At 45.4% G+C, this 27,113-nt stretch overlaps 1 protein-coding gene across 3 annotated transcripts; it reads right to left on the bottom strand.

Annotated features, from left to right (window-relative positions):
• Window positions 1–278: 278 nt before the first annotated feature.
• On the bottom strand, window positions 279–27,113 carry LOC118113478 (SREBF chaperone). 3 transcript variants are annotated; one of them, XM_047340971.1, is made up of 23 exons: window positions 26,942–27,113; window positions 20,973–21,173; window positions 18,183–18,303; window positions 17,621–17,778; window positions 16,684–16,904; window positions 15,134–15,239; window positions 14,332–14,504; window positions 13,679–13,805; window positions 10,755–10,867; window positions 10,399–10,493; window positions 10,079–10,177; window positions 9,079–9,291; window positions 8,563–8,948; window positions 8,215–8,364; window positions 4,592–4,793; window positions 4,215–4,330; window positions 3,379–3,925; window positions 3,168–3,253; window positions 2,720–2,802; window positions 2,461–2,627; window positions 2,188–2,268; window positions 1,524–1,730; window positions 279–1,402 (listed from the first exon to the last, which is right to left on the bottom strand). In XM_047340971.1, the coding sequence occupies exons 2-23, from the start codon at window positions 21,092–21,094 to the stop codon at window positions 1,157–1,159; spliced, it is 3,819 nt and encodes a 1,272-aa protein (XP_047196927.1). In that variant the 5' UTR covers window positions 21,095–21,173; window positions 26,942–27,113; the 3' UTR covers window positions 279–1,156. The 3 variants fall into 3 exon arrangements, with proteins under 3 accessions (XP_047196927.1, XP_047196926.1, XP_047196925.1); XM_047340970.1 differs by having other exon boundaries at window positions 26,946–27,113; XM_047340969.1 differs by lacking the exon at window positions 26,942–27,113 and adding an exon at window positions 24,012–24,501.

Here is a 27,113-nt window from a genome sequence, read left to right as displayed (position 1 = left end):
CTATATTAAAAAAAAAATAAAGGAAAGAATACGGTAGCCAATGTAAACGTGACGTTGGCCAATGACAGCCTGCGCAGGACAACGTCGATATTGTCAACTAGGATTCAAGCAGTTTGGAAACTGGAGGTAGCCTGAAGGTGTAGCACACTGGGGCCTCGTACAGCGTCAGCAGCCCCAGGATCAGAGGCCGAGGCTGGGGCACCTCTTCCCCCCCCGACAGCCCCACCTCCACGACAGCAAACACGAATAACCATTTTATACCCAACCCCCACTCCCCGCCAAACACATGATCACCACCTTACATCTGTATCCACATTATTATGTTCTTGTTTAAGAGCCAGGATTAGCCGTTAATAAACAAACTGTTATTCAAAAAAGTATCGCTAATAAATAATAGATTTTTTTACATATAAAAACAAGTCCCCTCTGGAGGTTTACTTTGTACAGTGATCATCACTTCTCCCTCACACACGTTCCACTCACAACATGGTTTTGTTCTCAGCAGTGTTTTTGCCATAAAAAGAGCCTCGACTCATTCATTCATCCATCTCCACTACACACACACACACACACACACCAAAACACACACACAACCACACACACAGACACACACACTCACGTATATCTGCTCAGATCATCACGACAGGCTGTAAACCTGCTGAGCTCACGCCGGCTGCGCTCGAGCGAACGAGGCAGCGGGAATATTTAAAAAATAAAGAGAGAGGGTTTCCTCTTCCTCTCTGGGCGGGTCGCTGTGAAGCCCCACCCGTATCAGCAGCATAGAGGGCAGCGCCACAAAACGAACGCGAGCAAACAAAAAGCACAAACCGGTGACTGCCGGATCCTCGTCAGGGGCCAAACATCCAGCTTCTTCTTCTTCTTGTTGACCGACACCCCGCGGGAAATGTCCACACGTCTGTGTCTGGTGTCTCCTCTGATTAAACGCAGCAGGTCGCACAGTGTTCCTCGTTACATCCAGGCTTTTAAAACATCCCACGCCTATAAAAAAGTTAAAGAACCTCGTACGCAGATAGAAACCGGTCGAATGATTGTGTCTCATCCGGGTCAGAAACAACAAAAGAAAGTAAAAAAACCCCCCCAAAAGCTGGGAAAGTCAGATGAATGATCAAGTTCCCCACCATCACCGCCCCCCCCCTCAGTCAAGCTTCTCCAGCACCGAGGGCACGTACACCAGGCTGAGCTCGCTGCCAAAGTCGCAGACGATGGCGGCGTTGTCGAGCACCAGCAGCTGCCGGACGCCCTGGCCGTCGCTGCTCTGGCCCAGGTACACCGTCTGCAGCAGGTCCCCGAAGCTCAGGTCCCAGAAGGAGACGCAGCCCTGGCCCCCCGTGACCAGGAGGGACTCGGAGATCACGCCCAGACTGGCGCCGCATCCCACTTCCTGTTGAGGGCAGAGAGACGTTAGGTCCACTCACCAAGATAAGTCAAAAGAAATGAAGTGGTGTAGTCATAGAAGAATATACGATTATTAGAAATGGATTATTCCTCTGACAAACACCAACCTGCTGTATCGAGTAGAGTTTGATCCCGGTGCTTCGGTCCCAGATGCAGATGAGGTCATCCAGTCCTGAGCTGATGACACAGGTGGTGGTGCAGACCAGAGAGGTGACATCGCCACGGTGACCGTAAACATGGCTGACCCGGCTGCCTGTCAGGACGTCCCACAGGCAGATGGCGCCATCCTGCCCACCGCTCGCCAAAACCATCGTCTGAGAGAGAGGAAGACGCTCAGTGATACTTTCTGTAGTTTTATTCTAAGCAACGTAAACTGTACAACATCCAGTCTTATAATATTAATTCATTCTTTATTCGTTTAGCACTTTTCATGCAAACAATGAAACACAAAAAAAGACAATTAAATAATAAAACATTTTAATAGAGTAGACGATTAAATAAAGGGAAAATAGAAAAGATATTAAATAATGATTAAACAAATAAAATAGAATAAAAAGATAAAAGTCTTAGATGTACAAATAGATCATCAAATGAAATAAATAAAATTCAGTTTAAAGCCCAAATAAAAAGGAAGGTCTTGAGTTTCAACAATAATATCATCGATGCAAAGTCTACACATGTTAATGTTTTAGTGTGTGTGTGCGTGTGTGTGTGTGTGTGTGTGTGTGTGTGTGTGTGTGTGTGTGTGTACGTGTGTACAGTAACACTGACCTGGTCTATGTAGATGGCGGTGATCCCTCCTGAGTGACCCTGCAGCGTGAAGAGGCAGCACGAGTCCTCCAGACGATAAACCTGACAAATCATCACACACACACATTTAGGAGGATTGAATACGACTAAATTCTGTTCAAAGCTTTGTGACGAATCAGTTTCTCATATGTGGCATATTAACTCTATACATCAGTAAGATCACAGCAGTAACGTTAAAGGTTTGTGCTTTGATCCGGTTGTTATTTTGTCTCTGGGTAAGAACGGGTCTGTTACCCGGACTGTGTGGTCCTGGCTGCCGGTGACGACCCTCCCGGCGGCCGCTCGCAGCACCGTGATGGGCTTGTGGTGAGCGCACTGTATCGAGCGTGTGAGCTGGACGCTGATGGCGTCCTCGCTGCTGTAACAGGGAGACGGAGGCATGCTGCCTCGTCCAGGTCCACCTGCAGGAGGGCAACAGATATATAACTTTAATAAATGATCAGGAAATCTGACAGAACTTACAGAGCTGCATAGATACACATTATAGTCTCACCTCTGTACTGCAGCAGACCCAGAGGTTTGTTCATGTCAACCGTGAAGAAATCCAGAGACCCGTTGAGTCGAGCCGCCACAATTCTGAGGAGGAAGAAACACAGAGTCAAGGAAAAGTGTTGTGGTGCTTCACATAAAGTGAGGATCAGCTTGTGTCCAGGAATCTGCCTGAAGTCATAGGTTTTTATGTATGAAGATAAATTCCCTATGGAAATTTAATGTGCAGCAGTGAAACAGCCTCTGGCCACAGGAGGTGTAATAACACCTGAAACAAATAAAGAACAGATGTTCCACTGGAATATTTGTTCCCATCCCAGAGAAGTACAGTTCAGCCCTTGTGTTTTGCTGTGTGTGTGTGTGTGTGTGTGTGTGTGTGTGTGTGTGTGTGTGTGTGTGTGTGTGTGTGTGTGTGTGTGTGTGTGTGTGTGTGCGTGTCGCGTGTGAGCTACCTGTTGTTGAGGAAGGCGAGAGCTGTGATCCCCGATACACCGTCTTCATTATTGCAGCGTAACGAACCCTCCACAGCATCCCACAGCTGCAACCAAGTTAAAGGTTTAAATCATTATCATATCTTGACTGTAGGACTGTGTATATTATAGTTATTGTTTTATTGTGAGTGAAAGAAGAAGAAGAAGAAGAAGAAGGTATAATATGACTCACCTCCAGTTTACCGCTGCTCCTCCCAGCAGCGATCAGATTCCCTCTCAGCTCCAGGGCCCAGACGGAACTTTCCCAGTCGGCCGTCGCCTGCGTTCCTGCTGCGGAGACTCTTTCCTGGGTAAAGACGCCGGCTGCGTCCCCGAGGCTGGGCCTTCTCTGGAGTTGAGCTGCTGAGGGCGGCGAGGAGGAGGTTGAGGAAGGAGAGGGGTGACCAGAGGGCGAAGGGGGCTCGTGCTCCATGTAGGCGCGCTCCACCAGACCGCCAAAGTCAAACCCTGCCCTGGGGGGCATGGAGAGGTGGGAGGGCGGCAGGCAGGTGAAGTTGGTGTCGATGAGCGGGGTGAGATCGGGCTGGTCGTTGAACAGTGTCGGCCGGGCGGGGGCAGAGCGGCGTCTCAGTGGGTACGCCTCGTCCTCCGAGAGGCCGTCGCCAGGGTTGCAGCGGTCGTAGCCGTCAGAGCCTAAACCCTCCAGCTCGGCCGTTCCACTCATGCTGTCCCAGCCGTCCCGCTGCTCCCAGCAGCCACTGCTGTTGCTCCGTGTCAGCCTGAAACCGGGACAGAGTTCTCAGTTAGCGTTACCCAGAACTTGTTGAAGGGGCTTCATATCCCAACCGGCCTGAGAAAGACTCAGGAACCCCGAGGAAGAGCTGGGAAGCGAGGCTGGGAAGAGGGACGGCTGGAATAACCCGGATAAGAGGAAGACGATGTTTGACTGGAGGATATTATTCAAACTGTGTGTTGGCCCACAGGTCACAATACATTTCAGCAGAGAAATATCTACCGACATACTTCATCATTGTTGTAAAACTTTTTTTAAAATCATGACGCCCTCACCCGTGGTTTGGGATGACGGTCAGACAGTCTCCGGTCTGGGCGTCCCAAACACGGATCTGTCCGGCCAGGCAGCAGCTCGCCAGCAGCATCCCGTCACTGGCCAAACACTCGATATCCTGCATCACAGAAAGTAGAAGTGGTAGATTGTAGTTATTTTGTTTATTACCCTGTGACAGGAGCCTTAAACTTTACTAACTAACTAACTTTATATGTGCGGGTGAAAGTTTATTCTCGTCTAATAGTTAAATCAGTCCCCCTGCTACTTTTTGTACTCTGGTGAAAATGCTCGGAAACTTTTAAATCCTCTCCACTAACTGGTGATGAACTGTGTACAAACCATTCCGACCTCTCTAATCTACATGTATGTGATTTCTCACCATGCTGTGGCCCCTCAGCAGAAGTGGTGAGATCTCGCTGACGGGGGGCGAGTAGCCGTAATCGTCACAGGGCAGGTCCCCTCGGCGCCGGCGTCCGTGGGTGACGCCGTTTTGACCGTAGTTACGTGGGCAGAGAACACGGTAGAGACAGAAGAGCAGCAGAACCAGCAGGACGCCCGCCGCCAGGCCCAGAAACGCCACCCTGGATAAGACGAGTAAGAATAATCCCATTATACACATTGTGTTAACTGCCCAGTGCAAACAACAGCCTCAAACTTGTGCCACAGATTTTCAGTCCATCGCCACAAACTGGAACAACTGACTGGAACACATTAGATTTAACAATAATAATAATAATAAGTTAAATATCAGGCTCCGCTCAGTCTTCAAGATCTCTGGTTCAGATGTGAAACAACGTTTATTACACAGGATGAATTCACACTCTCTTCACAACTCACTGCAACTCTTCACACCAGCTCGTCAATGTAAAACTCATTCATTCCAAACTGCCATTAACGTGATAGTGCTTGATACGTGACACTAAATATCTGCAGCTTTAACACTATGAGTTTACTGTGTGTGTGTTTGAAGTGAAGTTAATAAACACAGGACTGTACCATTTGTGAAGGAATGTGTCAAAACAGTGCAGATGAAACCTGTCAGACGAGTGACACCTACGACTCTGTTTGAAATACCAGTCGATAAACACCCAGTTTCCCCTGGAACTAGACCAGAGGCTGAAACCTGTGAGCAAACGTCACGTTGTGTCTCTGTTAGAGGTTAATAGTTTTGTTGTTGTTGTTTCTGAGTGTATTTTACATGATTTCCTGGGGAGATACCAACGTCTCTGTCAGAACTCGATTATGAACACGGGCCACTCACACTTACAGTTAAGAATGACTTCTTCTCTATTTGCTTCTCCCTCGGTGTTGACCTTTGTCACACTGGCCTTCTCTCAGCTTCAGGGTCATCTAAACAAGCCATAAACTCAGGTGCTTGAAGGTCACGACCCTGACTCAACTGCAGCTGATAACCCTCGTATCAACTGTCCAAAGATGAAACACACGACTCAACCTTCCACTTGGCAATCGGGGCGACAACATGACGACAGATTACACAACGCTTAGCAGCACTGGAAGCTCAATCGAAGGTAAAACCTCCCTCCGAGATGAATAGAGTGTGAACACGCCTTCAAGTTAACAGCTTCCAAAACCAAACTTCTCTTGAGAGTATTTTATGGCCCAAAATCGACCTGTAATACAAGAAAGATTAACCTTCAAATTCCAGGGCAAAGCTGACTCAACTTCTTAAGCTTCTTTTGTCACTTTGCAAACACGTCTCCTCTGTTCCAGGTTTCCCTGGAGGGTGTTGTAACAGCTTGTGATGCCTTCTGTGTGCTTTTACTCATAATTCATCACATAAACCATCTTCATCTCCGTTGTTACACCACAGATCACTGGGATCCTGAACGCAAACCAGTCGACCAGGCTGGTCCAGTCTGCAGGAGTCAATAATACGAGAGGCAGCGATAACAGATGTCCTCCCTTCCTTCACCTCCTCTCTCTTTGTCTCTATCTCTGCTTCAGATAAGATAACAATCACTCCAGTGACACTTCACACACTGCACTTTATGCACCCTTCAGTCTTTTATTCTCTTCATCTAGAGCAGCCATTCCCAAACTTAAGAATGCCGCCGGCCCAATTTGAAAACTGAAAAATGTGTCCGGCCCACCCACACCTTTAATCACAACTATATGATCCACACACAGGACTAGAATCATACATATTATTAATTTTATAGCAAAAATAATTGTATGTGAACGCAGGAATATGCAGTGCAAATCCAATAACATCCACATTTAAGCGAAACAATTAGCAAAGCAACCAATGTAAAAAAAAACATGAAGTGCAAATAGTGTATTGTTAAAAATATATTCTTACTGTTTGTATAACAGAGCACGACAAGAATATCAGGGAGAAGAAAAACACATTTGAGGCATAAAAAAAAAACCATAAACTGACATTAACACTGGAATTCCTCTGGTCTGACACCTCAAGCAGTTTATCTCGATATCCTTGATATTGACATCGTGTCACCTGTAACTCACCCGATGAGAGGGGTGATGTTGCCGCGTAGCTGGCTCCGATACTCTCTCAGCGTGTTTTTAAAAAGGTGCTCGAAGCTTGGATAAGTATTGTCCATGTTTAGTTTCTAAATGGCGGCGCACTTTACATGGTCCCAGGGTCTTGTTAGCTAGCATCTCAGCGCACGGCGCACACACACAGGCTTGGGGGGGTTGTCCTCTGGGCCAGCGACAGGTCCTCACTTGACTCCTTTCTGCGAGTCGTCTTTTTAGTTTTGAATCATTCAGTTTGACTTCCTGATTCCCCTTCGTCATCAGCAGCTTTCCTCGGCTCCATCTTGCTCGACCCAGCTCACAACAAAGTTCTCCCTCACCTATGATTCCCCCGCTAAGGATGCGTTCAAGTGTTAATGTGACGGTCAGCAAAAACAACGACACCTGCTCTATAGGTCAGATAAAATAAGAACAACGTGGAATTTAAATCTCTTGTCTTTGTTTCATTACCTGTGATGATTACTTTTTTAAAAAATCAATCATAAATGTTTGGTGGTAATCAACGCTTACTTACAAATCTGAAACTTTTTTATCTATTTATTTTCTGATGACCTCTCACGGCCCACCAGGGGGCCGCGGCCCACACTTTGGGAATGACTGATCTAGAAGAAAGAGAAATAGGTTCCTGTACACTGTACAAGAACTAACATTTAAACCTCATGAAACACCTAAATCCTGCAGTGGAAATCCTTTGTATCGGAGTAGAATTTCAACACGAGAGCATAAAACAGTAATTTCTTAGAATAGGAAGAATCAGTATTGCTGATTCTGTGCTGGTTATAAATATGACAGCTACACGTGACCTCGGCCTTAAATCACCTTGGACTCTACTTTACTGCTCCAGCTGACGACGGCAGGAAGCTTTCAATGTGCGATCAGTTTAATGACACCCTGATATAAAAAGACCCAGAAAGACACCTTCATGTTCTGTGGCCTGTTTTCACACTGGACTGTGTCTACGAGTGTATGAAGGTTTCTTATTGATTTTCAAGATTTACATTTTTGGCCAAATTTATCAATCTATGGAAGTGTAACAAATTAAATAGAAAATATTCCCATTTGGACCAATTAGTCGCAGAGATACATTTTAATTTCATTGTTTGATCAGTATTTTAAAGGAGTTTTATTTTATTTTTATAGAAACCTCACAACATGTTTATAAAACCTTAATAAACCTGTACAGATGTTTAAACACAGGCGATCAATGATCCTTTCTGCTCAGTATTATGACACCACAGCTAAATGTTTCTCCCTTCTAGTGGTTTTGTAATGACAACTTCTTATGAGCTATTCAAACTGTCTTCTGGTTGTGTTGAATATGTGTCGCAACACTATGACCGATGACACGTCCGTCCTTCCCACAACACAATGCACACAAGCTCTTAAGCGGGTCAGAGGAAACGGCGATATTAGAAACCTTTCAAGTTTGTATATTCAAGTGAAAGGTGTGTGTGTCTGTGTGTGTGTGTGTGTGTGTGTGCTGACTTGTAGAGGGTGAGGTCAGTCTGTAGATCTGCAGAGACTTTGGGGATGGGCGGGGGGGGATGTCTCGTGTCCTGAGGGTGTCGTGTCTCAATGGCCTCCTGGGGACTCAGGTGCACGGTGACGGGAATGACGGGCAGGATGCTGATGTACCTGAAAGTGGACAAAGTGGGATCTTTAATAAACTACTGTCCGTTAACATGTTATCACTGTTGTTTGACACTTAACTGTTGATGTGTCAATTACTAAATCAACCTGAAATGACTCACTTAGGTAACTTATCTGTTTTAGGGTGAATAAAAAGAACAACTGTGACTAACTGACACTAAACATGTCTCCTGCACCTCTCACCTCTTGGCTAAAGTGATGTTGTAGTAGCTGAAGAGCGACGGCCAGTGCCTGAAGGACAGTCTCCTCCAGCCCTCCTCGTCCTCCGACCCCCACGTGATCTGAGGCACCGCGGGCGGGGCCCCTCCCTCGGACCCCGCCCTGGCCGAGCCGTAGTGGCCCTGCGATTGGTTCTCGGGTACGGGAGTTGGATCTGGTGCGGGGTGGATGCTGAGGGTGCTGGTGGTATCTCCACCACGGAAGACGGGGGCCACCCCCAGTTGCGGAGGCAGGCCGGCTCCTCCGGGATCTCCCAGGGGGCTTTGCTCAGACACCTGTGCAGCCAGGTAGGTGCGGATCCCGGCTGGGTCGGTGTAGACGAGGATGCCGATCCAGATCACCGTGCCAACCTGGAAATGAAGCAAATTGATGTTAATAATCGGTGGATTTCATTAGTACGCCTATCCTCCTCAAACAAATAGGAATGAAAACATAATAAAAAAGCTTGTATAGTAATCTGATCTGAGCCAGTCCTCTTACCATGATGATACGCTGAGCCAGGCGTGTGCGAGCCAGGAAATACACCACACGCAGCCTCTTAGGGAGCCTCAGGGTCCTCAAGGACGGGGTCTGCAGGGTGATCGTGTGGGGGGAGGGTCGTGGTGGGGGGGGGACCTCACGTGGACGCAGTGGGCCTGGTTTGGGAGGAGGGAGCCCGGCTTCTGCCGGCAGGCGGCGGTTCAAGTCGGCCAGCTGAGGAGAACAAGGACGGTTTAGACATTTGTCCAAACAGACGAGTGTTTTCTACTTTCCAGTGTTTTATTTCTTTGTATATAGAAAACAGACATTTACATATATATTTTCAGACTTAGTTAAAAAAAAATTAAACCAACAGATCAATCAATAATGAAAACAGTCGTATTAGTTACATCCGTATTTATCACATATTTTACGTAAACCCCATATTTCCCACAGGATTTAGGATTTAACAGGGATCTATATTGTATGTTTTTGTGTATTTAAATATATAGGTTTATGGTACTAATGCTTATTTATCTGGGCACTGAGCTAAGTCCAGTGAAAGGTTTCAGTGTGAGTGTGTGTAAGACAGGATAAAGAACCATGAGCTCTATACAGTAAGAGGTTGTAAATGAGACGTGCACATGCGGGTAAACAGTAATCTGAAAACTATGCGGTGAATGTACGTGGACCTGTCACCGCCACCTGAACTCCCCTAAGTCCTACATATGTCAGAAAGTGACATGTCGTGTGTGTGTTAGCTCGAGTCTCACGTCAACTTTGTGTTTAAATATCAGGTTTTACCTTTGATTGTCAAACTGGTTTGTCCAACAGACCGTCTATAACACCAGTAAAAATGTACTGACAATACACAACACAGGATATTTTGGTGGTGACAAAATAAGAGATTCTACACAATGCTTGGTGTTACAGATTACTGTGATTTATATCTGTGACTTGAATATTATCATCAGTCTACATAAGACTTATACACCCTTAGGTTGTGTGTGTGAGTTGTCACCTCCATGCGGCGGATGTCTATAGACAGCACTGTGGTGAAGAAGAACATCTGCAGGAAGAAGTCCGACACCAGCCCCACAACAGCAAACAAACAGAACTCCTAGAAAGATAAAAACACACAGACACCAGAGAAGTCAGACTCAAAACACGTTACTTATCCCCGAGACAAACAAGTGGCTGGACGACTAAATAGCTTCACACAGAAGTGCTACTTGCTCTTATTTTGTTAAATAAGCAACAGACCAGAATAGATAGATGCTCTGCTAACAGCATGTGATTTCTTGATTCCTTGAGGAAAGGAATCAAACACGTTTCTCTCACCTGGATAGCTGGAACTAGAGTGAAATATCCAATGAGGATGATGCACAGTTCAGTGGCCATGTTCTTCATGATAGACCAGCTCTCATTACTAAGGCCTGCAGAAAGAAATAGCAACATTTAAAATGCTTGATTTATGCAGTCGGACAAAAAAAGCCTAATGCTCTTAAACATGCATTTTCCAAAAGTTAATGGGTTCTTTCTCGGCCTGTCAGTTTAGCAGCTGTTGCATAATCCTGCTAACAGACAAACAGCAATAAAAACATAACCTTGGCGGAGTGAATTTTTTGGCAACTAGTGAAATAGACACGTGTTCTGTTGGACCTGAAGCCAACAGGCTGAGCACAAACTGTTCTCACCCTGAGCGATGCGGAGTTTGACCTCAAGGTCGACCGGTGTGGACACGACAGACTTTGTGAGGACCAAGACGTTCTCCAGGCCGATGACCACCACCAGGTACGGAAAGATCTCCCTGCAGAGAGGAAACAGACAAACAGCTGACACATCAAAACTTAAATGGACAAAAGCAATTTGACGCCAGAATGTCTGCTCGAATGAATCCTCTAGATTATCTCACTTATTATCAAATCACCCCCTTAACATCATTAATGTGTTTTGAACCTTTGTCATGACTTTTCCCAGTAACGTCAGATAATCTGACAATGAACTCAAAGGGGAAATTAAGATTTAGATCCTGGATCATCAACATAACAAGGAGCCACAAGCAAAGAGTCAAAGGACTGTAGCAGAGTTTGGTTTAAATCTTTCTTCTTTAGGTTTTAAAGTTCAAAATTGTACGTTGAAAAAGGACATGGGTCTAAATTATTTTTATTATTAATTTGAGAGGCAGTTATTAAAAATAATCAATAGAAACTGCAGTTTCAAACAGCTTTTAGGTCGGGCTGGATTAAAAAAATCCAATTAATCGCAATTTGAAAGATCTAATATTGATTCTTAAATTCCAGAAAAAGATTTTTCCCTTTTTGTCTCAGTAGAAGTTAACATCTCCACAACCGTATTCAATTCTGAGAAGAACATTAGTACTTAGCTGATGTAACAGAATCATTAAGGATCAAGTTAAAATGAATTGATTCTGGACTTTGTGAATTTAAATCAAGTAACGACATCACTGCTGTTATCCAGCACTAACTTCAGGGGAAAACTGTGAGTCACCCTCACTCCCATGATGCTTACTAATGTCAACTGAACTCATCGCCATGGTCATTTACAGTAAGGTCACGTGACTCATGTCTTTTACTGGTTATTGAGAATAAAAGCTCCATTTTCCCGTCAGAGCAGCAGCCAGATGCAAAGCAGCGAGTCGCCCACATTCAGAATTATGTGTCAGTATCCAACAACTCGCTGCCGGGAATGTCCGCGTCGATAAAGTGAAGAGAGATTAGTTAGAGAGTAGTGATAAGCTTAGGCCACAGAAGTAAGTGTAGAACTGGGTCACAGGGGAGTGAGCAGCTCGGCACATTACATCAGACGCACTCAGTCGCACACGGCTCATAACAAACACAGGCTAACATTATCTGAGCAGCCCCGTGTGTGTGGAGTAAACCGTGAGTCGGCAGAATGAGAAGTTTGCGTGTATCCGTTGACCTTGATGTCTGTTTTCTTTTTTTTGCAAACACACGAAAGTACAAGCACGGCCCACCGCCGACCTGCGTAGACCTCGGTCAGTGGTTGGACAGCGGTGCGCCGTTATCACGCCACGCTGTCTGCTTTCTAATAATCCTCAAATGATTGGACGACCATTAAATGTCAGTATCACTTTATCCCCGCCCCCTCGTGTAGCCCCATCCACCTCCACGCCCCCTCAATTCTCGTCTCTTCTTGCCAAGTCGTTGTAAACATTAAGGGAAATCCCTTTAAATCAATGCAGAAGAAATGGGAAGTCACTAAACTGGTGTGTGTGTGTAACTGTTAGTGTATCTTGTTGGACCTGTCCTTGTCTTTCTGTGAAACAGATAAGAGATAATGATGAAACAATAACGGCCTGTTGGGCCAGTAAATATTAACAGGACACTTTTCTTTGTCTGTTACAGAGAAAAATAGATTAGCTGCAGAAATCGCTCCAACTGAGACACAGAAGCTGAATTTAACCATTTCTCTGTGATTTCCCATAAAAAAAAAATGACAATAATAAGATAAACTGGTCTTGATGAATTTGCACTTCTCATAATAACATCAGCGATCTCCAACTTGGTGTTTTGCTCTGTTGTTGCACTGTATAGCTGTGTGCAGCTCGCTCGTCCATATAGAAGTTAGAATCTATGCAGACAGTCAGACCTGAGTTTCAGCTGCAGGTGTGAAAGAACCCACACGAGACACGTAATGGAAACTTCCACTGATCAATGTCTTACTACTCAGATGAATGTCTTACTACTGTTTTGACTGTTTTCTGTGCACTTAGCGGATGCAACCTCAAAGTTCATGCCCTTACTTGGTAATTTCACCTCCTATTGACCTTTATCTGTGCAACTGGGTGCTGGGGCTGATTCCTCTTTCTGCAGCAGTGATGCTCTGCAGAGCTAATAATTAAAACTCCGAGACAACTCCGGTCTGAGAAACTCATTATTTCAAATCTCGAGATAAATTTCCGCTACAGGCATCAATGCAGATCTCGCTCTCACGCACCAAAGAACAAATATTTCACTTTTTCCATCTGTGCACCTTTCACTAGGTAATCTGTAGATTATATTAATCTTATAGGAAACGCTGCAGAGAAAGTAAAAAAAACTTCCAGGATCAGTTTCATGGTAATCCGTCCAGTAGTTGTTAAATAATCCAGCTGACAAACAGACGAACAAAACAGAAAGATAACCTCCTTGGCAGAGGTAAAAATTAAATACTGATATCATCATGTAAATCAATTAGCAGCTCTTAAATCATTATTTCTGTGCTGATGTATTTTCTGGTTCATGCTCTAACATTGTGAGTATTGCTTCAGGGTTAAATTATTATTCTTTCTGCACTAAGTGCTGAGTCACAGCATCACAGAAACAGCTGTTCACCCACAGAACTCTGTCTCTCAGTGAGCGTCTGTTCACTGAAGTGTTAGAACCAAGGGTTTTATTTACAACCACAAAAAAATGTAAAGCAACGGACAAAGAAAATGATATATGTTCAGTCTTTCTCTGATCTCCTCTGCTGCAGGGCACCTACACGCAGACGGCACAGTTACAATTGTATGTGTGTCGCAGGTGTTGTGTTGGGGAGATTCACTACTGGAACTATAGTGCGGTATAGTGATAGTTTGCACAGACGGGATTCTTACCCTCCATTAAGCGTCGGTGTCAGTCCAAACAGCGTGCACAGTCCCACCGACATTAGCAGAGAGCTGAGCACGGTGACCACAGCAGCCAGAGCCAGGCCCCACTTCGACTTCACCATGTCAATCTTACCTGCAGGGACCAAAAGAGAAGTGTTAGGAGCAGGAAGCTATAAGTTTACATCCAACCGAGACATTAGGACTATTCAACTTTTCAACAAGAAAAAAAACTGCAGTTACAAGCAATTTTTCGGTACTTTTGCAAATACCAGTTCGAGGAACAAACGTCTTTAACAATGTGCCAAACGTGAATTAACTAATCAGCTTGAGCGTGAATAACAATATGTGTTTTTGTGTGCGTTTGTTGCCTGAACTAATGTTTGTGCTGGCAAGTATCGGAGGTGTTAGCTGGGTGCATTCCTGCAGCGGTGTACAATGTTCCTGTGGGAGGATTATCCCTGCACCAGACAGGAACAGCCTTGGCACACGAACACACGTGGACAGAAAAAGGCGCAATCGGCATAAGCCTGGATCTTTGGCACCTTCCGCAGATTAAGCGATGTGGGTTGTGTGACCAAGGCACGAAGGTAAGTGAGGAAAGAAGTCACGGAGGAACAAGATACACGAGCCGGAGACAGAGAGAGAGGAGGTGGACTCACGTGTGGAGAAGTAGATGTAGGCAAAAAGGATGATGTATGTGGTGACGAGGGGGATGAGCTCCGCGATCCCGATCTCCTCCTTGAAGTGGACGTGAACCATGTGGTCGTCTCTCAGGCTGCAGTTGGCCGACGGGTGGAGCTGCTTCAGACGCGCCCGCAGGCTGCCCAGGAACCTGCACGCACACAGAGCTCAGGATCAGCATCGACATCCACAGCAGCAAGACAGAGGCGGCCCACTAATTCCCTATTTGTATACATGACTGTAAGAAAGTACTGTGGCAGGATGGAGTCCATTACCAGTCTCCGTCTCAGGCCACTGGATTGTTTATACGAGAGGTTCAAACCAAATTACCTTCAATTTCTGCATGTCAAAAATAGCTTTTGTTCAACTGGCAAAAAGTGAAGTCAAACAAACCAGCACCTTTACGTGAAGAGGCTAAAAAAGCCAAAATGTCTTGAAATCTACGGTGTCTTTAAATACACAGATCGTAGTTAGGACACATCACAGCCCTAATGAACGCAGCATGCGACAACTAGAGAAGAACAAACCATTTAGAGGTATTTTAAAAGAGCAAGATTCATTTATCCTTCATGTGACACAGAAGAACTCTGGGAACGACCCCAAAAAAGAAACGTAATTACAACCCAACGCATTTGTCACAGCAGAGTTAACTGTAAAAAAAGTGAAAGTAAAGAAATTAAAGCTAATACTGACATTTTCCTTCTTTCTCTCAAAATTCAATTGAAACTTGACTTTTATTTCGTACATTAAACATTATTAATTATTGCCCACGTTACTCACCTTGCATCGTAGCTGGACAGCACCACGGTGATCGTGTACGTCACCACCCTCTTCCTGTTGTAATGACTGACCCCTGTGTACTTTCCAGGGACGCCGAACAGCAGATCTGTAACAAACACACACACACACACACAAAATTAACAATTATTAAAAACAACCACATTGCGGCACATCGGTGTAAAGACCAAGAATGAGTGTTGGGCCTTGGATGAGCTATGTCCTCTACTGACCAGCTGACCACTGTTATTTGAGAAAGCTCTGAGATCTCGGTGCTGATATCACACTGAGCTGCTGTTGTCAGATGTTAGATAACATGTTAGGCAGGAGAGCAGCTCGTGCAAGAATAATAAATTAACTGCAATGTATACGATCACAGGTAAATGTCGTCTCCCTTTTTTAATCTTAATATAATCCACACTGGGTAGGCGAGTACCCTTGTGCCTCGCCGGGGCTGCTGGGATATTCCTCTCCAGCTTTCCCATGCCAGTGTGACTGACCCTACATCAGCTCAGTGTGAACAAGAGTATCAGTGCGACTGCATCTGGCAGCCAAGCCGTCCCCTGACTCTGGCTCCACAATAATCTCGCCACCTCTAAATCACTTGAGCCGGAGTCTGAGGCAGAATGCTGAGCGGGCTTTGGGGGTGATTTGGTTCACTGTGTCAGTGGGTAAAGTTTTAAGAGAATTCAATAAGTTCCCAAGTAATGAAACTGCTTGTTCTCCGTCAGAATAAAAACCCTCTTAGTTTGCCGATACAGCTAATCTCACCACTCACCACCTCCCCACGATTACTCCTGTTGAATGATAAACTGCTTCCAACAAGGCAGTCAAGACAATAAAGGACCAAACAAACCATATCGACCATTATCTTAAAGGAGACACCATTATTATCACTGACAATTCAGAAGACTGCATTTGTCAGCTGCTGCCTCTACTAGAAGATAAAATACCTTCAGGCTGGATTTGTTTGGAAATCTTATGACACAAGACAGGAAGCAAACTAAACTGGAGGTATCACAATGTCAAGAAATAAAAAACGGTGCCACACCATGAAAATGACTTAGTTCATTAATTCTGGTAAAGTAAAGTAAACGTTGAAGGTTGTGGTTTTAAAACCTTGAGAAACAGCCTGATGACAACGAATTCTTTGTCCGATAAAATCTTCCCACGGATGACATTTCTCAGCAATGTGTCAGGAGTTCAAATAGATTCATCATTCTGATATATTTCATAATCAACACGTTAAGAGAAAGTTGTGGCTCAAAGCGTGAGTCTGTCAGCAGCACACAGGAGCATCTGACAGGCCATTGATTCACATGAACTCTGCCTTTAGGCGCATTTAAGGAAATGAAAGAAACATCTTATCCAAGGAAAAGAAACGCTTCAGTTTGTCCAATCGCACAGAGGAGGCCTGTCTGCCTGTCTGCCTGCCGTCTGTCTGCCTGCCTGTCTGTCTGCCTGCCTGTCTGCCTTCCTGTCTGCCTTCCTGTCTGTCTGCCTTCCTGTCTGCCTGTCTGTCTGTCTGCCTGGTCCTCCCCACCCCTACCTACCTCGCAGTGTGGCCGAGGTGTGCAGGCCTTTGGGTTCGTGTTTCTGGATGGTCTTGAGGAGGTCGGGGTCCGAGTCGAACAGCTCCCGCTGGTTCTGCCAGTAGTTGCCGGGGGAGACGAGCAGGCAGCCGTGCTCTGGAAGCACCGACTGCATCCGTCGTAACCCTGGAAACAGGTCGGTCACCTGGAGACACAACGCCTCCAGACTGCGAACCCCAGAGCTGACGGAGGAGAGACAGGGAGAAGACAGAGGAGGTGAGAGGAAAGAGGGAGTTAGCTCCTCAAGTTATTATCTGAGCAGGACACAACATTAATCTATTAATTATCAATCAGTACAGCATACGTAAACGTTAATTAGACAATGGCAGTACGTTTTTTAGAGTTGTTTTAGAATTGAACGACCTTCATTAGGTTCTCTACTCTCTCTGTTTTCCAGCAAAACAACAAAGCGTCTACAATCAGCTCTGCTATCACTGGTACAGTGCAGCTGTCAAACAGAGCAACACGGCACGTGCACCACAAAGTCCAGGAGCTCATCGTTCACCACAGATCAATGCTCACTAAAAGTCCAGTTTTGTTTTTCTTCATAACTCAAGGTCGTGGATGTTTTTCTGTTTTTAAACTGCTTCGTGTTGGGGACAGACAAAGTAATAGTATTTAAGAGAGGAGAGAGGAAGTCTTAGTGTTGAGTCTGTCTTTACTACGACTGCAGGTAATTAATCAATAGTCAAATTAAACCACAAAAAAATAAAACATAAGATTCTGATTGGTGCCACTTTGCATTTGTACTGTGAATATGTTTATTGAATTTTGCTAATAAAATTAATTTACTTTATATTAAGTAGGTATGATTTTAATGCAGGACTTGTGATATTTTCCCTTTGTCATATTGTTGGGCTCAGTACTTCTTCCACTGGTCATCTACCAGTATGTTTACCTGTCAGTGTGGACGTGGTTACGGATCTCCTCCAGCAGGGTAAAGACTCGACCCAGGGGCGACCGAAACATGTCCACCGGCACCAGGCTGCTGTCCCACGGAGACACCGCTGCCTTCACCAGCACCTGCTGGATGTAGGCGACCGGCGGACCCCGGTACTGAAGCACATGGACGCACAAGCACATTTAATCTACTGAAGCAGCCACATTAACAGGTAAAGGGTCAGTTTCCTGATTCGACACCAGAACTAATGGCAGTGGAAGTGTTCTGTGACGTCTCCTGTCCCACCGCCTCGGAGGCAGTAACTTTACACTACTGCCGACAATGAAATGAGTCGCTCCTTTGTGTTTGCCATCTGCTGTCATTGTGTACGAGCCTCCATCTTTGTGGTGAGACTTTCTGCAACTGAGAACTAGTTTGCTTTTCTCAAAATGCATCATTTTGTTCGGATTCAGGTTTGAGATTAGTTAACGCATTGATACATTTAAAGGGGTAAGGATGATGGCACTGAACATACTGAGATGTATAGATATCTGTGTGTGCGCGTTTTCTCTTGTCGTACCCAGTCGGGTCGTTCCCCGAGGTCTCCCTGAGGCTCATGGGAAGGGACGCTGTAGTCTCGCACCCCTGTGGTGAACTCCACAGGACCCGTCCCAGGCAGGGGAAGCCTCAATAACGGATAGCTAAGAGGGGGGGGGGTTAAAGGGTAAATAAAACACAAGTATGAGAATGACTTAACCTTCATACAACAAGTCACATCAGTGTAGTAATGTTCTAGCCTAAACAAGTGCAGGTAAAGACTAATACTCCTCACAGGCTTTTCTCCTCAGACTGTCGAGCAGCCAAAACCTCATCTCAACATGAAATACAGAACTAAATATAAGTATTAAAAAATCTGAAGTTGTAAACAGAGAGCTTCAGTTAGAGGGGTTGTGCTTCAGTCGTGTGTGTGTGTGTGTGTGTGTGTGTGTGTGTGTGTGTGTGTGTGTGTGTGTGTGTGTGTGTGTGTGTGTGTGTGTGTAATTTCAGAGCTACCTGGAAAAACCCACTCCCCTTTTTCCTGTAATAGATTGAATCTGTACAAAACAAGTCAATTTCTTGTTTCCCAAGAAACGTGTGCGTGTGCGTGTGCGTAGCAAGTTCATTTTGAACATGCTTCTGTTTCTTTCTCTGCGTACTATAGCCTTGCATGTCAGACTGACAGTCGGCGGTCGAGTCAGAACAGAGCACCTGAAGAAAAGTTGGCCGCAGGGCTGTCGTCGGGACAAGTCACAGCCAGAGCGCACTCAACCAGTTCCCTGTCTAAATCTACGGCTGTGTTCACACTGACCTGAGCCCTGCGTGAAAAACACATTCACAAAGCCTCCTCATTCATCTGAATGGAGTCAGTCAGGTGGTCCAGAGGCAGTGACCACGCAGGGTGTGCCACACGGTCGATGACTTGGAACTGGCTCAGAGTTTGAAGCAAGTCGTTCTTAAGAAACAGCTTTTACTTGGGTTGCAACTGCAAGCAAACACTGTGGTGTCGTCACATAAGACTCACTTTGAAACCAGAGGATTACATCACAAACACACACAGGTTTACGCAACTGTCCTTATTGCATTGACTTCCATTAATTGTCGAAAGCCTGATCAAATCCTTTAACAGGACCTCGGGAATGAGCCGACCTAAACTGGCGCCACATTGACCCATTGAATTAGACCAGCAACAAGGTTGTCGGCTGTGTCACACATGCACAACACAGCGGGAGGTTTTCTGCACAGACGCGTTCACAACAGCGACAAATCCTCCGTATTATTCAGGCGAGAGGCGGAGCAGCCGGGGGCAGCAGGCAGAGGCAGGAAGTGACCAATCACCAAGGAGCGAGCAACACACTTTTGCGGAGCTGTCATGTCGTCAATCTTTACGTACAGTCCATGAATTCATAATACATTTAAGAATAATGACATTATTATGCAGCATTTCCCACTAACAGGCTCCATTTGGGGCAGCTCTGTAAATTGTAGCATCTGCTGATAAACTGCGTGTGAGGCGTTTAGGGGACATCTGTAAATCGTAGCTACAGACAATAGCCTGGCTTTCGCTCTGACAGTTAACTGCATGAGTCTGTGCAAGCACATCGGTGACACATGGCGCAATCCTCCACCGCAAATAAACTCAACATGTTGTAAACGCCGTTTTCCACTTTTCTAATGTGCAGTCACAGAAGCTTCCAGCTGAGGAACAGCGGTGGAGTAATTTAGTAAAATAAAATTGATTTGTTTCAAAAACATTTTTGAAGATTGAGATCAAATCCTTGTTTTTATTATAGAACTATTTTTCCGTGTGTCTTGAAAAACGTTTACAAAATCACTGGGCAGCTGATTAACTTCTCGCCGAGACGACGTGTTGTCATTTCGTGCTCGCGTGAATTTCACTTATCTTCCTTTGTGAAAACTTGCTTGTCAGTTAACTCCCAGAAAATTCTCTCTCTCCCTCTGTTTTCTCCCCCCTCCTCCTCCTCCCCCCCACCCCCCACCCTCTCCCTCTCTCCAAGGTCACTGTACCTCCACAAAGGCCTCTTTTGTGTGGAGCCAGCCCCCCTCCTGACAAGCAGATGGAGAGACAGGCCTCCCATTCTCACAGGGCCATTTTCTCACAGCCCTTCGCTCTAGTCCGGCCTTAAACATCCCCGTCGTCCAGCTCTTTTCTTTCACTTCGCCCCGGGTGGCGGCCAGTGGTCCATTTGTTCAGGCACCCCTGCTGTAAGGTGCTGGAAGCACAGCACGCAGCAGGTGCATGTTTGCGTGTTTCAGATCGCTGCGATTGTTTTAACAATGTCTTCACTGATGAAACCAGGCCAACTCCCTGACCTGTGTTCTTTTCTCTTGACCGGTGGTTTAGTAAGAGTAGATGCGTGTGTGTGTGTTTGTTAAGTGAGTGCTTGTGGCGTTGTGTCGGCGGGGGGGGGAGTTACTATGTGTGCGCAGATGGTCAGTTCAAACAAGTGTCTGCACAAGTTTTTAGTTTCAAATACGGCCGGCTCTAGAGCTGTAGTTAAGGACGATGTGCGAGTTAGACTTTTGGGGACTAATGCCGATAATAAGGATTTCTGATTCAATTCAATCTATTAAATAAAAATATGAAGGATATGACATAACCTGTTTTGTAATGTGAGGTTTTCCTTTAAATCACGACAATCCAAGTCCTGAAGAATGACCACTGAGTTGAACCAGCATCTTTCTGACAAATCAGTCCGAAATCCAAAGTCCCCATTCTGTACTATCTGGACATTTGATTGTGTCTATAATAATATAATAATAGTTTTTTGCACCCCCTGTAGAGCTGTATGTTTGTAGACAGGTGACCTACCAGCAGGTGAGGATGCTGGCCGAGGTGAAGAGGATGATGGGTACTGGGTAGGAGGCACACAGCAGCCCGTGGCGGTAGAAGGCCGCCGAGATCTTCTGCCTCAGCTGCTCGCGCAGCGTCATCCTGGTGGGCGGGGTCAACTCCCGGCCATTGGAACGCACCGGGCGGCGGAGGACAGAGCGCCGCGGGGCATCCAGGGACCTGCAGGAGCGAGCGAGGAAATCATTTTAACAGATCTCTTTACCGAACGTCACTTAAAAGAGGGAATCAAGAGAGTTGGCATAATTCACAGAGATTCAATGGAAACTTCATCGATTAACCGTTTCACATTTAAGTGAGGCAGTAAATTGTTAGTATATAAAAATGTCTGTCACATTTATCAGTATATAAAGACAAATAAATAAAGAAGTATTTATAGATCACCAACAGAATTTAGAGGTGAACATAAAATTAAACTGCTGGTTTGACAAGACAAGCAATTTACAGACGTCACCTCGTGAAAATAATGATGGACAATTTCACTGCGACTAATACCACCATCTCCACCAACGTGGGGGTTGGTGGAGATGGTGGGGGGGGGTTGTTGAACACATGCTCAACGGGACCAGACACTATGAGACGTGTCTCTTTGGAAAATCTAATTCCACAGTCCAAGGTGCGAAGAGTAAAACTATTCAAATCAGACAAAAGCAAAAATCTTACTTTTGAGAAGCTGCGACCAGAAAACAGTTCTTCAATTACAAAATTGTCATTAAAATTCTTCTAACAGCTGATTGGGTATCAGGTCTGATCTATAAAATAACCCAGAAGGTTCTCAAATTGATTGATTGTTGATTCTGATTATTTATTATTTTACAAATAAATAACAAGTCAGTAAATTAAGCACATGCATTTATTTCTATTACATTTTTGTTTTACAAAGTAAGAACTATTTAAGTCAAGCCTGATGTTGCCTGAGACATAAAGGAATGAACCAAGTCTCCACACAGGGAGACAAACAGCTTATAAATTCCTCACTGGTATCGGATAAGTGTTCAGTATCGGCAGATACCCGATAGGGACCGAAAAGTCAGATATGTGCATCGACTACAACTTGTGACACTAAATGAAGTGTGTTTCCAAAGTAGCAGGAAAATGCCCTTCTGCACCTCTGAGCCAGAGATGTACACAGTCCAATGTTCACACTGACATTCCAATCGATATGTGTATGCTGATGTAGAGCTTGTACCCAATGATGAACATTTACTGTAGTGTCGTCTAAAGTAAATCTAAGATACAAATCATTTTTTTATAAATATAATGTGTATCATTGCTGCATCTCAACAGGGCTCATGTTGTATGGTTCAACACTACTACACATTCACAAATAGACACACACACTTGCACACAGGTTGGTTCTTCTGGGGGCTGCTCTGTCCTGGACACCTAATTGGTTACATACGGCGCACATGCTGCCGACTACAGGCACGGTGTGTTTTATCCTTCAGACGAGTTCGTAGGGGTCACATGGTCGACAGCGCTCGAACACGCGGCTCATTCAGCAGCCAGAGAGGTGTGGACACGTGCAAAAACATGCAAGTCCGACTGGGCAGCTAGACATGTGTACAAGTCTCGTTGATCACACCTGAGGGGGGGGGGGGAAACCGCCACCAGGTTCCCTGAGAAAAGTGTCTTGGCTCAGAGCAGCAGGTAAACTCCACCTCCATTCAGACAGGAGCATCGTTTCCTCATTAAAGATGCAGAAAGGGCCGGAAACTGGATATTTATACTAGATACTATGTCTGACATCCATATTAAGGCCGTAACTAACTATTAATCATTATTGGTTTATCTTATCCACAGGTTGATCAGACCTGGGTGCATGTCCCTATCATCTTGGGGCCCATGTCGGGATCTTTCCTCCTGATCCAGAGCCATTGGATCTGATGGTGGATGTTGCAATGAGACCCCTGCAGCCAACCTCCACAGGGGCAGACTATTGCTTTCCAGCCATGTTGTTCTTCCTCAAATGCCACGTCTGCATACCGCAGCCTTTTCCTCTCATTCGCTTCATCAACTGCATCCTCCCAGGGTCCTGTCGATTCTACAAAGTAGACAACGTGCAGGGTGTTGGACCAGAGTATCAGGTCTGGTCTTAGGGTCGTAGTGACAATATGTGATGGGACTGTAAGCCACTTGTCCACTGGTCCAGCTGACCACTCCTGGTCAATATATTACAATATATTACCAGATTATATCCGACATGAGTCCAAAACCTGAAGATTTTCAGTTAGCTATCATTTACAATATAGAAAAGCCTCAAATATTCACGTTTTGGGCATTTTGTTTGAAAAATGAGTGAAATGTTTTTTTGTTCTCTTCATTTAAGAAGTAATCAGTGTCATAATTTTTAGATATTTCTCTGGTTTTGAATAATATTACGAAAACAAATCTCAATTATGTCAAACAAAAACTTAAATTACTCTTTTAGTTTTAATGCTTGAAATTAATACATTCCGTTCTTTTAATCATCTGTAAATGATAACACACAATGTTCACACCACCACTGAAACACAATAAATTCAATTTTAATTTCTCAAAACTGGCCACACAGCCCCATCGTGACTCTGTGCTCGCCTGAGTCCTGAACTCTAATTCAATGTCGACACAAGAGGAAGAAATGTGTGAAATCTTTGCCTTGTGGGTGGCACAACTCCCTTCAAGCTCCCGACTCGATCTGCTGTTTGACTTCTCTGCTCAATCTCGGCTCTTATCTCACTGTTTACTCAGCAGACTGGTTCAACACAGCCTATCAGTGTTTGCTGTTACACACACCGCTCTATAACACTATTTAATTCTCCGCCAGGGCAAAGCTACGGCAGCTGGACAGTGTCTCATTCTGCTGAACCGGACCGACTCTCCTGACTCAGCGTTTCACACGTCCACGAGCAGCACCATGTTATTAGTTACCGTGCCAAAACACAACGATAACGCTCTGTACTATCAGCCGCTCCCGCACCGTACAAATCAAAGAAGCCTCGCTCTGCTCTGAGTCCGTACCTGTTGATGGGGGACCAGGTTATCTCTCTGGCTCGCAGCCGTTTATATCCAGGTGTTGTGAGCTTAAGCGGAGCCCTGTGGTTAACATAGTGATTCCTTCGGGTTTCAGGCAGAGTGTGTGGCTGCTCGGTTTGTCCCCCCGGGAGCCACGGAAACATTCCCTGGGAGGAATTTGCCTCTGGAGTCTCTTGATCTGCTGTTATAAATACACTATACAGTAAACACAGCAACGTCCTGGCAGGCTTGCACAATGGGTTCTGCAAAGGTCCAAAGACGGCTTTGAAGTAAAGCCTCTCTGCTCTGTGTTTCTTGCGGAAAGCCGAGTCTCCAGGTTCTGCTCCCGCTCGATATTTTTCCAGGGACAACTTTCAATGAATGCCTCCATCTCTCAGCTGTCTGCCCTGCTCACTGCATGCTGTGGGTTACGCAGCAGCCAGGCTTGATTTGGCAAAGGCTCAGCTGCATCTCCGTCAGTGAACTAATCCGGGATTTAGCCGATTGGAAACTCAACGAGCAGGGCTCAGGGCCTATGGTCACCCCCCGCCCCACGGCATCCCCTCTCCTGTGGACACAGCCTTCAGGCGGGCTATCACGAACATTACAGCACGCAGAGACATTCACATGTTAAAAAACTAATAAGTTTGAAACAAGAAATTCACAAGAAATTCACAACCAGGGCTGGAAATCCACAGCAGCCACAGGCAACGTGCCGGTTCACTGTTGTTTCGAGCTGGTGAGTTTGTGTTCTCTTCAGTGACTTTGGCAGATGACCAGAGATAGTTTGAAAATCCTATTCTGTCTGACCGGATGGTGTTGGTTGGATTAAACCATCCGCTACGGCTGAGCAAATGAAAATAACATTTCTGCTTAAACTCAAATAAATGTCTCTAACAAAAACATGGGAAAATGCCTCAGTTCAAGACCCCTATGCATTTGCATCTGCGCTAGGCAACGAATAGTCTAACAAAGAGCAGTCTATATGCCCCCGGCACGAGGAGCCAGCACAAAAACACAGCTACGGACATGACAGACACAGCGTTTCACATTGCAGGAGCTAATTCAGTTAGGGGGATCATTGAGGGGCTCTGCAGCTTAATTGGGTGACTTGCAGATTAAGGTAGATTAATAAAAAGCCACATGCCAATGAAGCTTCTTTAAAACTGAGACCATTGAGAGTCACACAGACACTGACAAGACTCAAATGAGAGGTTATGAAACAGCAGCTTACCTCTTTTCCACACTCCCTAAAATGCCCAGCTTGAAGGCATCTCCAGGGTTAAAAGAATCCATGGGCATAATAAGCAACTTTCCGTATCAAGCAACACATTTACAGCAACAGTGCAGCTAGGCAGGATTTTTTTCGGCAAAAAGCTAAAAACTTTACAACACATTCACAAACATTCCAGGGAGCTTTTTAGGCAACATCTACTCTCCGTAGCACGCCTGCTCCGACACTGTTGCATAATGTGGAAGCATGCTCCTCTGATCTGTGGGGCCCATTAGTCCTGTTGTAAATACACAGGGAAGTTTGATGTGGATGAGCAGATTATTGCAACGCAGCCTTTTTACAACCGCCGAGGGAAATGTCCTGTCAATCAGTAACCACACTGCAATAAGAGGCAATGTGTATCAAGCAGTCTGTTTCCTGGCAGATTATTTATACACGCAGATTATCGTGCACTTGTTTTTAACTGCGTACGACTAGAAAAGGCGTCTTTTTCAATCTAGAGCATTGGTGAAATTGGCATCACAAGACAGTGAGTACACACAGGACTGGAGGAGCTAATGATGCAACCCTGTGGCAACATCAGGCACCAACCAGCACAGCAGCTCCCAACCAGGGGCCAAATCAATAATATGTAGTTTTAGCTGAATGAATTTGCCATCAGCAGAGAGTCTCTTCTTTCAAGCCCCCAAAAACATTTCTGCAGAACCTCAACAAGACACGAGAAAAGAGGCAAAAACCCACAGAGCTGCATCAAACCATCACCTGGTTCCTCACACGTTCATTCTTCTGACACGTGCTTCAGATAAGTGTGAGTGTTTCTCGTGTGTTTCCACAAGTGAAGCTTCCTTCTCAGGAACTGTCACATATCAACCTGCAGGCTAACTGACAGCTAGCTAACGTTAGCTACAAGTATCCTGCAGGACTGTAGCACACAAAACTCACGTATGTATACATAGATATCATATAATGTGTCAGTAGGAATAAGAAACTCATTCATAGAATCCATTAAAATCCATGTAAACACTTCAGATCAGGAGAATTTCATGTGGTTGTTGTGAGCTAACTTTCCCTGAGCGACTCTTGCATCATCAGTCCTCGACAACCACAGCTTTTAAAAACCCAAGAGACAACAATGTACGAACATTAAATGTTAATAATAGAGATTAATAAACACACACACCCGCAGGAGTCTGACGTTTCTCCGAATGGCTGCACTTCGTCCTGACAACTTATGATGGCACCAGGCTGGAGGCTAACGATGCTAGCTGCGTTAGCTCGAGAGCTCCCAGTGGAAATGTGTGTGTGTGTTTTTAAACAAACTGACACAAACAACTTGGAGTAAACAGAGAACGAGCTGCACGTGACACGAGGGGCTGGTGTTGGCAAACATCTGGAATAACCAGCCGGACACGGAGAAAGTGGGAGAAGAAGCTAAAGCTAACGACGCAGCCGCATATGGAAAAAAAACCAAAGCTAAAGTTAGCTAGCTACGCGCAGAGGCAGCGTTAGCACGTGAAGCTAATTCCCACATGTGCGGCGATCTCACCTGGTTTTATAGAAACCAACGCAATGTGTGTGTGTGTGCGTGCGTGTGTGTGGCGTGAGTGCAGGAGATCAAACCGCTTCTGTCGCTAACACCATTAAACAACCCACATGCTTCCACCTAGCAGCTAATGCTAACGGGGGGGGTTAGCCCACTCACTTGCCTGGACTAACTTCACGGATCCTCGGGTGTAGCTGCTGTCGTCCTCCGGAGGAAAGAGACGAAAACCCCGCCGTGTTATTTCCCTTCTGTGCAGGGGGGGGGGAGGCGTCCAGAGGCTATCGAGGCTAGACCCGATGCTAACGTGAAGGTGCAGCGGTCCTCCTGGTTG

This window comes from Hippoglossus stenolepis, chromosome 8, assembly GCF_022539355.2.
Source record: "Hippoglossus stenolepis isolate QCI-W04-F060 chromosome 8, HSTE1.2, whole genome shotgun sequence".
Classification (NCBI taxonomy): Eukaryota; Metazoa; Chordata; class Actinopteri; order Pleuronectiformes; family Pleuronectidae; genus Hippoglossus; species Hippoglossus stenolepis.
This window is presented reverse-complemented; position numbering and strand designations above follow the sequence as displayed.

What these genes read in the sequence shown, in the direction of transcription:
- LOC118113478 (XM_047340969.1), bottom strand. Translation starts at nt 24,169, where the DNA reads ATGTTTCCGTGGCTCCCGGGGGGACAAACCGAGCAGCCACACACTCTG. An exon ending in AACCACGTCCACACTGACAG is followed by an intron (nt 16,905 to 17,620) that starts GTAAACATACTG and finishes CTCCTCCGTCAG; the next exon opens with CTCTGGGGTTCGCAGTCTGG. An exon ending in AACTCTACTCGATACAGCAG is followed by an intron (nt 1,403 to 1,523) that starts GTTGGTGTTTGT and finishes TGCCCTCAACAG; the next exon opens with GAAGTGGGATGCGGCGCCAG.